The 14,119-nt window shown below is 43.8% G+C and overlaps 1 protein-coding gene across 1 annotated transcript; it reads right to left on the reverse strand.

The window, feature by feature from the left end:
- Positions 1-302: 302 nt before the first annotated feature.
- On the reverse strand, positions 303-5,663 carry DRG1 (developmentally regulated GTP binding protein 1). The gene is made up of 9 exons (XM_059863091.1): positions 5,534-5,663; positions 5,215-5,338; positions 4,293-4,468; positions 3,825-3,894; positions 3,125-3,294; positions 2,242-2,372; positions 1,871-2,038; positions 813-935; positions 303-418 (listed from the first exon to the last, which is right to left on the reverse strand). Exons 1-9 carry the CDS (start codon positions 5,573-5,575, stop codon positions 319-321), a joined length of 1,104 nt encoding a protein of 367 aa, XP_059719074.1. The 5' UTR covers positions 5,576-5,663; the 3' UTR covers positions 303-318.
- Between the last annotated feature and the right edge of the window lie 8,456 nt (positions 5,664-14,119).

A 14,119-nucleotide genomic window follows, 5' to 3' on the forward strand; every position in this document is an offset into this window, starting at 1 on the left:
AACAAACTAATTCCTGATGTGTGAACTTTTTCCTGATTTGGAAAGACATGTACATGCAGCAGAACTTTATCCCAGCAATCAAAGCTTCTTGTAAGATTTTGTCCTTGTGCAAGTCATTTACCCAGAGTTTCTCATTGCACGTTCTGCTGGAACGAGCCCCTGCAGTGTAAGCTGGCCAGAAACATTGCTTTTACCATGCAGCAAGGTGCTATAATAAAAGGCCATTTCTAAATAAAAACTGGGAGGGGGCAGGGAGGGGTTGTCACTTACAATTCATGACAGATTTCAGGCACAACAACAAACCACGTAAGAATAACTTTATTTCTTCACAATCTGAATAACATCCTCATCTTCAAGAGTATGGTCTTTACCAACTTTTTGAGGGTTGTGTTTAACAGATGAACCCCAGACCAGTGCACTGAAAGAAGAAAAATCAAATTTAAAAGGCTTAGAAGTATGATATGCAAGCAGAACAGCAGCTATTTCTGTCACACAGCTAATACAGAAAGCAATGCTTCAGAGCTATTTTTATTCTCCTACAAGTACCTGGCTGAGTGGTTGGTGTGAACCAGGGCTAGAAACAGATCAAAACAAAGCCTGAATTTGTCCTGAGTACCCAAGTGCGTGGGACAATGGCTTGCAATGCTGTGTCTAGTGCTGCTTTGGTAAGTTTGATTATCATAGGCAGATTTATTCCATTTAACATAAAAAAAAAAGTCCTAGTATTCCCTTCTAGTTTAGAAGAGGATGAAATAATTTATCTGAAGGCAAGTTACCTTCTATTCTATATGTTCTTTTGCAATAATACTTACTATTTAAAGTCTTTTATGAGATTTTTGTGGATCTTCATGCAAAAATCTTCCACTGTGGTCTTGCAGTAAGGTAGTACCACAGGAGAGGTGTAGTCTGGGAGCTGCCCTTTAGGTTTTGTGTAGCTGGAACACAGATGGAACCATCAGTCAATACCAAAACCACCTTCTTCAAACCCATCATGATATTTCATCAGTGATTTGCACTGTCACCCCCAGCATGTGGGCCAAGTCCCACTACTCCAGTGGTGACAATGGATACACTGCAAAACCTTTGGTGGGCCTAAGCTGAAACTGCATCTGGGCAGCCAGTGGCTGCAGTGGGTTCTCCCTTGAAACTGCAAAGGTTTCTTTCTTGTGAGCTTCCTAAAGGTGCTTTAAAAAAAGCCAAACAGCAAGAGTTGCTGGAAAAGAACATCTTTAGTAATATGGTTCTAACGTGCCTTTTTTTTTCTGTGAAAACCTCAACATATATTGGAAAAGGCACCTGCTGAAGTCTATAGCATAGATACCTAGACCACAGACACAAGGGATTCTGAAATGCCTTTTCACAATACATTCTATATTACTACAAGAATATAGATATATATTTAAAAGACAACAATTACTGTATTATGAGTATTAATAAATTCATTCATAAGTTCATCCAAAAATACCTAAGAATTAGGAGGTAAACCTGGAATAACTTGTAGTAAAAATATCTGAAATTCTAGATTAAGAACTAAGTTCTGTCAAGAGAGCTGCAACCATGGCAGACTGAAAAGATGATTACATCTGGAATCACAGTGTTACCATGAAGTTTGACTGGAGTTCCATGCTTTCAGGAATTTTTTTAAGATGTGCTTTGGTGTTGGTTTCACAAGGTTCTCCTTTAATTCCCCGACAAATTCAAACTAGCACTTGTGGCTATCACACAACAGCTAAGACAAGCACAATTTCTGGTTACAAGGCAAACACCAGCTGGTAGAAAAGCTTTGTAAAATATTCCTCATCCATTCCTGAGACCTTCTTCAGTCTCAGCCATGCACTTAACTCCACAGAAAGCAGCAATTTTGACTCACATTCGGACTAGTTTCAAGTAGTCCCAGATTTTCTCCAGCAGATCATCAAAGTTCCAGCGATGATGAGCAGATATGGGTACACAGTGGGGTACTTTGTAAATGATATCTAGTTCTTCAATGGAAATCTGGTCAATTTTATTTAGGACATAAATGCATGGGATGTAAACCCTGCGAAGAGAAAGAAACTGCTAGAGCAACCTGACAGCAGCATACTGCTACCTTCATTGCAAAGAAAAAATGTTTTTAAAAAGCTTATCTCTGTGTTGATGCCACATTGCTGGCTCAGCTCGTGTGGGAAGCAAACCCAAAAGCCAATTCTTTTCTCTGCAATACAGGCTGCAGGAGTGCCACAGCCTGGGAGCCAGCAGTACCTGTTCCCTTCCACAACGTCAATCAGGTCGTCGGCAGTGGCGTCGCTGCGCAGGGTGACATCAGCGTTGTGGATTTTGTACTCTGCTAGGATGCTCTTCACTGTCTCAGCATCCAGCTCACTCTGGGGACACTGAGCACACACAGACACAGACACAGCGTTAAGGAGTGGCAGAGCTAACAGCCAAATCCAGTACTACAGTTACCAGTGCTGTCGCCTAGCAACCACTGCATGTACATTACGAGAAAGAATAGCTGCATTTTAAGTTATTGGACATGACTGATTTCACCATAGCTGGTCTGAGGAGAGGGAAAAAACCAGACCTAAATCCTAACAGCTTCATTTTTATCAATGCCTCACTGAGAGCTGCAAGCACGCATTGCAGAAGCAGTGCTTCCTTTCAGTTTGGGACCAGCTGCAACACAAACCCAAGTACCTTCTAGTTCAGAGCCCAGACAACTACACTTCGGGTATCAGAGTGCAGAGTTCTGACTTTTGCTATCTCTGGCTATTTCTATACTTTCAAAGACTCAGGTAAATGGATTGCAAGGCCTGAAACTCTGAGCAATCCTCTTGAAAAGAACACTGTAGCCACCAAGTAAGAGGCAGTTTTTGCATGCTCTCCTCTAGATCCAAACTTGTTATGTGTGGAAAGCCACCAAGGCTCCGTTTTGAGGGCAAGGAAGTGGCCAGGCTCCAGGAGAGGTGTGGATGAAGGATACTTTCCTCTAAGGAAAGTAACAGACTGCAGCACTGTACAGCAGCTCAGCTCCCAAAGAAGTCACACACAGCACAGCATGGTCCCAGACATACCATCAACCACAAATGCCTCTTTCTTCAAGCAATTTGTTTTTAATTTTGGTTAAAGAAAAGTTCCAACTTACTGTGGCTGTAAGGTTAATGCCTCCTTTATCCTTTTTTTTAAAGCCAATATTGGGGGGCTTACTATTCAGACGAATTCCAAATCCCTCCAGTTCATTCTCAATGATTTTCTTGTGGCCAAGGGGCTTCAGCACGTCCAGAACAATCAGAATGAGATTACAGGTTCGAGCAACTAAGAACCAGAAAAAGAAAGTCACCTCTCAAAAAGTAAGAGACAAAACAACCACAGTATGGCTCATGGACTGATGACACTACAAAACCCCTGAAGGCCTGGTTATTTTAAAAGCATACAGGTTATTTTTAAATACCAGTGTAGGACTGAAGTTTAATTTGCTGGCCTAGCATCACTGACAGACAGATGTGTACGTGCTGTAAGAATGACAGAGCAGGGAAAATCCTTCCCTTCTCCATTCAGACACCAGACTGAGGACAATGAACTGGGTGAGGAAATAAAACCAGCAGCCTTGTTTAGGATGGGATCACATCTGCCTGCAGAACAGGCAGTGTGCTTACACTGAAGTGTCAATGCAGAGCACAAACCCAACAACATGGAAGCAGCTACTGCTTCTCAGCAGACAGCTCAAGTCCAGCAAACAATCCAGCTTTTAAAAGACATCAGAAAAGTGAGTGAACCCTCCATTCTCCTGCACTGTGTTAAATGAACCAGTGACTGGCTGCTGTCTCCAGCTCTACCACACTCACCTGCAATGACCTGCCGACCTCTGCCTTTCCCATCTTTGGCCCCTTCAATAATTCCTGGCAGATCAAGCAGCTGTTTGTTCACAGGGAGGAAAGTATCACATGTGAAAAGTATTCTTCATTAAATCAATCCTACTTTTACCCTTCTAAACCAGCTGACTCTACTGCAACTCTGAACAGGTATGACAAGACTGGTTCCCATCTGGCTGTTTTATCTTGTATTATCCCATGTGCCATATTGGTCCAGTGGAACAGATTATCTCATAGGGAATAATCAGAACTACCACAGGAACTTCTTCCCAGAGCAAAGTAAAAAGCAGGGAAAATCCATACCTCATGGAAACATTTCCAAGGTATTCTCAAGCACTTTTACACATCACTTCTAACTTGCTGATGTCAGGCCAGACCACTCAACCCTAACAGCACAGCATCTGCATAGCCCATCCTACCCTCAGAGAGGCGAGATCTCACCTGGATCTTTGCTCCTTTGTACCTAATGACTCCAGGCACAGTAGTCAGTGTAGTGAATTCATAGGCTGCCACTTCAGAGTACACACCAGCAAGATTACTTAGAAGAGTGGATTTCCCCACTGATGGAAAACCCACAAACCCAATGCGGGCATCACCTGTCTTTGCAACATCAAAACCTGCAAATAAGGAATAGAAATATTTGTCAAATTATTGACATTTTCTATCTTCTAATATTCTGGACAGCAGACACACTATTATTTTTAATACTGCCTGAGCAAAAGCTAGGTAAGCTTTCCTAGAAGAAGGATGAGGGTGGGAAACAGATTGTTCACAATCTTTATTGCCTTGCACCACTTTGTAACACTCCAGGACATGTACCTGTCTAATAAAATCTTGGCTGCAAAGCTTCACAGTGGACTGTGTTTGACTTCAGTGTAAGTGGAGCATTCCCTTTAAGCACTGCAGCTTAGGAAATTCGCACCTTTATATATAAAAGCAGGTGGCTGCTGCAAAGGTGCTTTTTCCTGTAAAAACCTCAAGATTTCTGCAAAGATTGCATGAGCCAAGATACAAAAGCACTTCAGGAAGTGCTCCAGCCCCCAGCCCTAGGAAGGAACACAAATCATGGTGAGAGGTCCTGTACCGGGTAGGACAAGAGAAAGCAAGGACGGAACAGGTTGCCCAGAGAAGCTGTGGCTGCCCCATCCCTGCAAGTGTGCAAGGCCAGGTTAAATAGGGCTCCGAACAACCCGACCTAGTGGAAGGTGTCCCCGCCTTTAAGGTCCTTTCCAACCCAAACCCTTCTGTGATTCTTTGGCTGTTTAGCAGATAACCTGACACGATTTGTTGGACAAGAGCCCCCCATCAGATCGACTTCCGTCACACCTCCCGCACTTGGACAGCTCCCGCACAGACAACGCACCTTCCCCGGGGCCGCCGCCGCCGCCTCCCTTGGGGGTGATGAGCTCCCGGCGCAGCTTGGCCAGGCGGGCCTTCAGCAACCCCAGGTGGTGGGCGGTGGCCTTGTTCTTCTGCGTCCGGGCCATCTGCAAGGGCACAGCACCGAGGGCTCACACCGGGAGGGCCCTGCCGCCCTCGGCCCCTGCGCGACGCCCGGGAACAGGGCCCCGCCACCCCTCCACGGCACTGCCCAGCGGCCATCCCCCTCCCCGGCCCGAACCCCGCGTCCGCCCCGTTGGGCGCTCCGTGCCCGGCCCGTCCCGCGGGAGGCGGTGCGGTACCTCCGCCTCAATCTCCGCGATCTTGGCCAGGGTGCCGCTCATGGTGGCGTCGGGCCCGGCCCGCCCGGCCGCCCCTCAGCGCCGCCGCTCCTCCCGCACCGCTCGCGGCCGCGCACGCGCCTGGCGACCTCTCGCGAGAGACGGCGGGCGAGAAAGGGCGCGCGAGGCGCGCCGCCGGCTTCGCGCGCTGCCCTGAGGGGAGGCGGCGCAGCGCCCCCTGGGCCGTGTGCAGAGCGCGCGCCGCCTCACAGAAAGAGCGGGCAACGCTGTGAGGGGCGAGTGGGAGGGAGAGATGCCTGAGCGTGGGATCTGTGTGTGTATGAGAGCCGTGTGTGTGAGATGCCAGAGTGTGAGGGATCCGTGTGTGAGAGAGATCCGTGTGCCCGTGACATCCATATGTGTGATGGATCTGTGTGTGAGAGATCCGTATGTACGAGGGATCTGGCTGTGTGAGGGATCCGTGTGTGCGAGATCGTGTGCTTGTGAGATCCCTGTGTGTGAGAGAGATTCGTGTATCTCTGGGGTCTGCGTCTGTGAGGTCCATTTATGTGAGAGATCTGTGTACGTGTGATCTGTGCGTGTGAGATCCGTGTGTCTCCGTGTGTCTGTGCCCCGTGTCCGTGTGATGTGTGCGAGGCTGTGGCGGCTGCGGGGCGGTGGGAGCCGGCATGAGCTGGGTGTGCGAGAGCCCTGACGGGGGCCCGGGGACGGTGCTGGCGCTTGGCCGTGAGGGGCAGCCGGACTGCGGCGCCGAGAGAAGCCGGACGGGCGCTCGGCTGTGAGAGAGGACGGTGCGAGCGGAGCTGAGCGCTGAGGCAGCGGCCCCGCAGGTGTGAGAGGAGCCGGGGCTCTCGCTGCCCGCGAGGGGAGGCGGCGTGTGCCCTTCCCTGGGGTTAAACCGGACCAGCCTCGCCGCGGTCCTTCCCGCAGCCCGCCCTGCCCAAAGCCAGGTGTGTATTTGTGGCACCCCGCGTTCCGCAGCGCTGCCGGACCGGGCGGCGCTGCCGCACTGCCCGCGGCGGAGCCTTCCCGAGCTGGTGCTTTGTCACACCGGGACTTCATGCCGGAGCTTTCTCACGGCTCCTTTCAGCTGAGCCCTGACCGTACCACTTTGCCCCAGGGACATCTGTAACTCTGCACTGAATGCAGGCTAATTAAATAGAGAAAGGATTTTTTTAAAGGCCCCTTCAAACTTTAAAATGCCAAGTATTTCCAGCGTTAGACTGGAAGAAGAAGCCAAACAATTGGATTTCAAATTAAAAGTATTTTTATGACAAGGAAATACAGTTTAATAGTTGTTCAGGACTTTGATTTCCAAGTTTGTTTCTGTGTCATATTTTGTCTAAATTCGAATATTTATAGAAACCTTTTTGTCCATGTTCAGTATCCTTTTCAGGAAGGCTCTTCTATCTCAACTTATTGCAAAGTCTGTTTCTATAGGATGTATCTAAATGTAAAACTTAACTTTAGGAAAAAAAAAAGCCAAAATACACTCTCCTGGGCCCATAGTGTGAGCACTTACAGACACACCTGCCACATCTTCAGACAGAATTCTGAGTATGTTACAACTGACAAAATTGAACTAACCTTACCACAGTTTCAGTGATAGAATTTTTATGGAATCATTAAGTCTTCTTTAACTTACAGTGAAAAGGGAAAAAAAGACTGCTAGTGCAATAGGAACCACACTGCTATTTGTGGTCTCTGCCTCTGCATTTCCCTTTTTATCTCGTTTTCATCAAGAAAGCAGCCTTTATTGTCATAAACTCTTTATAGTAGGAACTGTCTTTAATACAAGCTTATACAGAGCGTACTAAAATAGAATGTCAAATAAAATGGAATTGCTATTCCTGGTAATGTTAGTTCAGCTAAGCTAGGGTAAATATAAATGCACCTACCCTCTGTATATTTGTTCATGGTTTTCTAATTATTCCTTGTGAACAATATCCTTTTCCAACATGGGACAGAGATTTGACCCTGGTACAAATTTTTTCCTATTTACTTCAGATGGAGTTGAACTTGTCTATGCCTCAACTGAATTCAGCCATACAATCAGTCCAGGCTCTTTTTAGTAAAAGGAAAAGCATTGAGAAAAATACAGATTCTGAATGCTCAATCAGGATTTAAGACTGCCCCTCTTTTGTGCAGTACATCATGGTTAATTTCAGAATATATTGCTAATTGTTCTTACAAACTCATTCCAAATCTCATAAACTGAGTCTAACTTAAAATTATTTTTCAAAGTGGGGGCTGAATGAACAAAGATGTCAATAAAGTACATGGTGGGAATATTTAGTTACTGGCTGGTTTTTGTATTCCTGGTTTATGTTTCCGTAGTGTTCTTAACATACAGCTGCTCAGTAAGCTCTTAAATTCTTTTTTTTTTTTCTCAGAAAGTTACTCAAGCAAAGGGTATAAGGAATTTAGGCACCTAAAAACTTCTTTCAGTGTTGAGTATTGTCCTTAATTACCTGAAGGGATAAATAATTTAATTAATAAAGATAATTAGTCTGATTTTGGTAGCCAAATTAACACTGTTTAATTGGTTAGGATATTTAAAGTAGTTTATATTAGTTTATAACAGCACCATCTTTTAGCCTTCAGAAAGGCTTGTTCAACACAGATTGTTTACAGGTTGTGAACAGAGTAATGTTACTTTTATTTATTGTGAGTACTGCTGTGAATTTTTTAATATAAAGGTGCTTTATGTGATACGGTGCTTAGAGAACAGGGTGGTTCTGACCATAGGAAATAAAGTGCAACAGCTGGAAAAATAGCTGAAGGGTGGGTGACTGGGAATGGATAAATTATGTCCCCTGAGGACTGTAGTCAAAACTAGAAAATAGAGTGCAAATGATAAAGCCTTCTTAAAGAAAAAGAAAAAAGAAAAGTCAGAGAAGGAAAAAAATCAGGGAAAATATTAATAGAAAATTGGGTATCATGTCAGAAGAGATAAAAGCCCCCAGTAGAACCAGAGAGCAAATGAAAGGAGATGCAAGAGACTGAGATCTGCTCAAAAGGTTAATTGAGCTTTATAGTGGGCACTGATGGAAGATGAAGTATGTGAATTGCCATCTTTTGTATTAAAATGTGTATGTGTGTTTTTTAAATTGCTATCATTCCATTTAGGAAATCTAGATTAAGTGCAGCAGAGGGAATACTTCCAAAGGCTGTAACTTGCACAACAGTCAATCTCTCCTGGGACCAATTGCCTGTAATGAAGGTTCAGATCTGGAGTAAAACTCACAAATGATCATGCAGTCTTATGAATGACTGACTGACAAACTGGAAGTATATCCCCTCAGCAGTTCTCTTTTAATATTCCTAATAAGATAAAAAAAGCAGTATTCTAAAAGATATTCAGCAGGTGGACAAAGACTGTATCTGACGTAAAGGCTGTCTCATCAAACACTTTAGGAACATGACAGAGTCTGGAATCGATGACTGGGAAAAACCAGGAGTGCTTGTTTCACCAGTGACAGGAATGTGACTGAAATGGCACACACCTCATCAGCAAGATCTGAACAATGCAGGGCTGTAGAAAAATGGAGTTCAGAAATTCATCTTCTACACACTTCAGTCCTGCTGACACTGATCCTGAGCAGGTCTTTTCCTTTACTTGTGCCTCAGTTTTGTTTTTGCACAAGAGGAATGTGCAGTTGCCGCAGAATGATTGAAACTGTCATGTTTCCATAGCACTGCCCCGCGAGTATGGTAACTGTAGCTCACTTCCACAGGAGAGCTTAGGAGCTAATGCATGTAGGTTTTAGGTCAAACTATCAAATTTAAATAAGCTACTTCATTATGGGTCAAATTCTGAAATTCTTTCTAAAACAACTGGTATTTTAGCTTGAGTAAGAGTTTTACTTACACAAGATAGTGAGATGCAAACTGAGTATATTGAGAAGAGGCTTGCAAGTGTTTTGGACAACCATGTAAAATTTATCATTGTACAATACATGGTAAATACTGTGAGTATGAAATTAATTGTGATAACTCGTGTAATGCTTCATTAAAATCACATAAAGTACCTTGTTAAAAATAAGCAGTGCGTGCTCACCTAGTTGGGTTTGAGGGTTTTTTCCTCCTCTTTTATATTCTAATAAATAACTCAAATACTTGTGGATATCAAGTTTATTCACAGTGCACTGAGAAAGTCATTTTAGCTAAAGAGCTACCCTGGTAGTACAGCCCTTGTGGTTTTGGTAATTCACCTCATGCCAGAAGCTGCAGACTGTACTGGCAATCAGCTGATGCTTTGTGGGCTTGCTACAGACTGCATTTCTAGATTAGTGGTGGGATTTCTCCAGGATTTCAGAAAGTGGGGAGAAGGTGACAGGGAGGAAATGAAATCATGATTTCAGGTGAAGCAAGGATCTTGAAATTTCATATCCTCTCAGAAACGATCACCTGCCCATTGAAAAATGATCTGTATCAAACGGTAACTGTGATCTGAGTACTTGTGATTTTAAGAATTATAGGTATGGGACTGTAACCAACCTGACAGAGTTTCCTCATGAAAAAGGGGTAACTGCCATTTAAGGCATATAGAGAATTGGTTCGTTTTAAGGTGGTTTTTCTGTGGGTTTTTGTTCAGTTTTAGTGTTTGGTTTTATTTAATTTTTGCAGTTTTGCAAATTTACCCTATGAATTGTACTTTGATTTGAGAACTGGCTGCTAATTAACCCTGTCATTGTATTTCAGGGAAGAACTGCTCGTGCTGAAGGGGAGACAAAACTATAATGAGCTACAATGAGTTGACTAAGGGCCAGCTTCATGCCTGTTTGGAGGAAAGATATTTTGAAAAAGCTCTATCAAAAGGTAAGATTTTTTTCAATCCATAGTGCTGAATCTTCAGTGGAAGCATAATACTGATTGCCTGAGGTGAAGTGACTCTGAGAGTTGATGCAATTCACATCTTAATTAACTCTTGAGCCAACAGACAGAAAGTTGTGTTTCTTTTGAATGTTGTAAAAGGTAAAGATGTAGCTGTTCCTAGTTGTTTTCTAGGATTAACTTTTTTTAACGTCAGTTTACTTGTTATCTAGGTAGGAGTTTTCCTGGGGAAAAGCACAGTAGTTTAGCTGTTAATCTGTAAATACCAAGCCTTTGTGCTTGCCTTGCATATTTAGGATTGTATTGTAATGTACATTTTAGGAAAAAAAGTTGTCTGTCAGGTTTGCTTAGGTAGGCATGAATGCCTAATTCACTGGGAGTCAACGAGATGGAATCCTAGGTTGTATTTCCACGTTGCACAGATCCCTAATGTGGCAATCTTGTTTTGAATGGGTCAGGTTGCTTTGGTTCCAGGCAGTCTAGAATAAGTTAAACTGAGCAGACTGAAGAAATGAGGGGAACAAAAGGGAGATTAAGTATCAAAGGTTGGCTTCCAAGAATGTGTAAAAGTAGTATAACAACTAAAAGTTGTATAGTTGTCGTGGACTGCCATGCAACACACAGAGTACACCGCACATGGGTGCAGTGAGGAGAATGATCAAAAAGATAAAAACCAAACAGTGCTGTTTTCTCTTTTTAAAGTAAGTCTTTCCGTGTGCTTTCCACAGCATCACATAGCATCCTGTTGCTGTGAGTTTTGTGAGGGAGCTGGGTATTTTTAAAGAGTTTTCATCTGCTTCTAGAGGAGAAAGCTGACAAATCACTAAACCCACGTCTGGGTTACAGAGGAAACTGCTGTCTCCAAGTCTGAGAATCCTTGCTGCTAGGGTTGGCATTCTCATGGGATGCTTCCTAATAATAAACTGAGCAAGCTTTAAAAACTAAATTTAAGTAATAATCAACCGAATAAGTAATGAATGCTGAATTAATTGCTTGTTATATCAGTAGCAGTTAATTAAAATATGGGTGAAAGCTCAGAAAAACTGACAGCTACTCACTGAAATTGCAAGTGTGCCACAAACTGCTCAGTGCTGTGTATTTCTGTGGAACACACATAGAAAGGAAATAGTTCATATGACTGATTAGCTGGCACAAGTGCTATGCACAAATGTCTCTGCTAATATTATAATCCCTGTGAAATAGTGACTAACCTTCTTAAAGAGTATAATAATGGGACTATTCTGAAAATTTTCAGTAGCCTCAAGACCTACATAGATTCACAAGTTGAAAGTGTTGAACAAATAGGTATGAGTCAACTCTAATTAACATATACCCAAATATGTTTGAACAGATTCAACTGTAACAGTCTTTTGTTACCTCCTATATTTGCACACCAATTTAAGGTCTGCACTTCTGCGTAAGACCAGTAGCAATTGATCTGCAGTGAAGCGAGCAATGTACAATGTGGAGTCCCAAATGGTACACACATGTTTGGAGAAAAGGAGATTATTAATACTATTGAAGTACCAATCAAAGTGCTTCAGCAGGCACCAGGCAGCTGCAAAACATTTAGGGACACCTCAGGAATTCCCTTGAGCAGAAGTGAGACAGGAAATAGTGAGAAGCTGAATAAAGTAGCTGAAGAAAATGCCTTTATTTAAAAGAGGTATGGATTCAAAAGAAGTATAGCACATTCCAGCACAGAAGATGTCAAAGAAAATAAATGATGAATCATCTAAAAAGGAGAGGAAATATTGGATACAAAAACATAAATTTCAAAATTGAAATTTAAAACTTTCTTTCACATTATCTGGAACTTCGTCTTCAAAAAGTAACTTGCTAGCTGTGATGGTAATTGAGTTCAAAGGTAATCATTCCTGTGTGCTTACACAGTTATGTATGGAGAAATGCCACTTAGTCATCACATTAAATTTAGAGAACTTCACCTTACAAGTCTGTTCACAGTGATGAGCTGAATTTTTGCTCAGTGTGTTCAGTACCTGTTCATTTTCGAAAGAAATTTGGCAATGTTTTAACAAATGCTAGTTGAGTGACTACTTTGATAGTCTCATATTCTGAGACAGGGTGAGTTTGGGACCAGAAAATGTTCTAAGCAGAAGTCCTTTAAGTGTGCTGCTGGAGCTGTAGAGCGCAGTGAGCCAGTGTACAGGGACTTAAGTACCAAGAGGAGAGCTGCAGCCACTGCCATGGCAGAGTGCTGAGGAGCCAAGGCAAAGGGCTGTGTCGGTGTCCTTGTGATTACCCAGGACTGCAAGGTGCTGGCAGTCATCTTGAACAAGCATCCAGCAACTACTCGGAGTGTGAGCTCCTGGTGTGCTGATCTGGCATCCTCATGGCAAGTGTGAGTGGGTCACTTGCCAAGAAACAGCCATGCTTTGGGGTTTTTTTAGCTTTTACCCAGAGAAGCAGGCAGGGTGTGTGGGATGGTGCCTTTTAAACAGGAGGGCTGGAAGCTGAAACCAGAACATTCCGTGGCAACTGGAGAAAGTTCTGAAGAAAGTGCTGTGAGAGAGGCAGGACCCCCCTCCCCCTGCCTAGAGCAGAGACAAAGAACAGGCGAGGAGGGAACTGAAATAGGAAGCAGGAACCATGTCAGGAGGCTGGGGGCTAAAAGAAAGCAAATTAATAAACCACTGGGGGAAAGGCACACAACTGTCCAAAGCCACTAGGAAAGATAAGCAAATTCCAGATTCTTTAACTGCTCCATGTCTGTGTGTGCTTGCAGCCTGGCTAGTGAGTTAAACGTAATCATTTTCCTCACTGTAGCAAGTACAACTTGTGTGCCTGTGGCACACGGACTTAAGAGAATATGAGCACTGTGTTATCTACATAATAGGGTGTACTTAAGCTGGGTTTGTCAGCATTGCTACCACTCCACCTCGAATTTTTCAAAGTATATGTTCATATCAGGGTGTTCGCACACATAGTGCAGTAATAAAAAGTTACTGGTGATATTCTGACTGCAGCAGAGACAAACACTTCCTATCAAAAGCAGAAGAAATCTGGTGTACAGGCTGAGGGCACTGTGTGGCCTTAAGTGTTAATGTAATATTTTGAAAGTTGGAAGCTTGGTGCGCTCATTTGCACATCAGTACCCAGAATGCTTTCTCAGTTCCACCACTATTTAATTCAAGTGCTGGGTTTGAGCTTTTGGAAGGCTCTGTAGTTTGTGATGCCCTCACATGAGCCAAGTTCACTATTTTCCACAGAATAGTTTAAGTGACAATATTAGATCGTGAATAGGCGGTCCAAGCATTCTTAATTAGGCTTGATGTTACAAATGCAAAAAAAAAGTGTCCTTGAACACTTTTTTCCAAACGTTGTCTTTAACAAAACAAAGAACTCTGTTTGTGGAATGTGTGTGTGTGATGTGTGTGGGGGGAGATGTTTTTTCAAAAGTAGAGAAAAATTCCTCTCTGAGACAGAAAGCAGATTTCAGATGCAAATGAATAACGATGATGTTGAAATAGCAGCTCTTCATAGAGAGACCTCGAGCACACAGGGAAGATTCAGCACTAGGACAGTCCAGGCAACCCCGCGCAGTGAATTCGGCAGTGCATTTTGGAGCGTTTAACCTGGGCCCGGGGAAGGGTAACTTGAGGGAGCGGGAGCCTCGCCGCGCTGGGGCGTGGGGCGCTCCGGGCGCCGTGGGAACCCCGGGTGCGCGGGAGGGGCTCCGCGGGCAGCAGTTTCCCCAACATGGACGCACTCGGGGCTCTGAGGTGCCCG

Source organism: Haemorhous mexicanus, chromosome 19, assembly GCF_027477595.1.
Source record: "Haemorhous mexicanus isolate bHaeMex1 chromosome 19, bHaeMex1.pri, whole genome shotgun sequence".
In the NCBI taxonomy this organism is placed as follows: Eukaryota; Metazoa; Chordata; class Aves; order Passeriformes; family Fringillidae; genus Haemorhous; species Haemorhous mexicanus.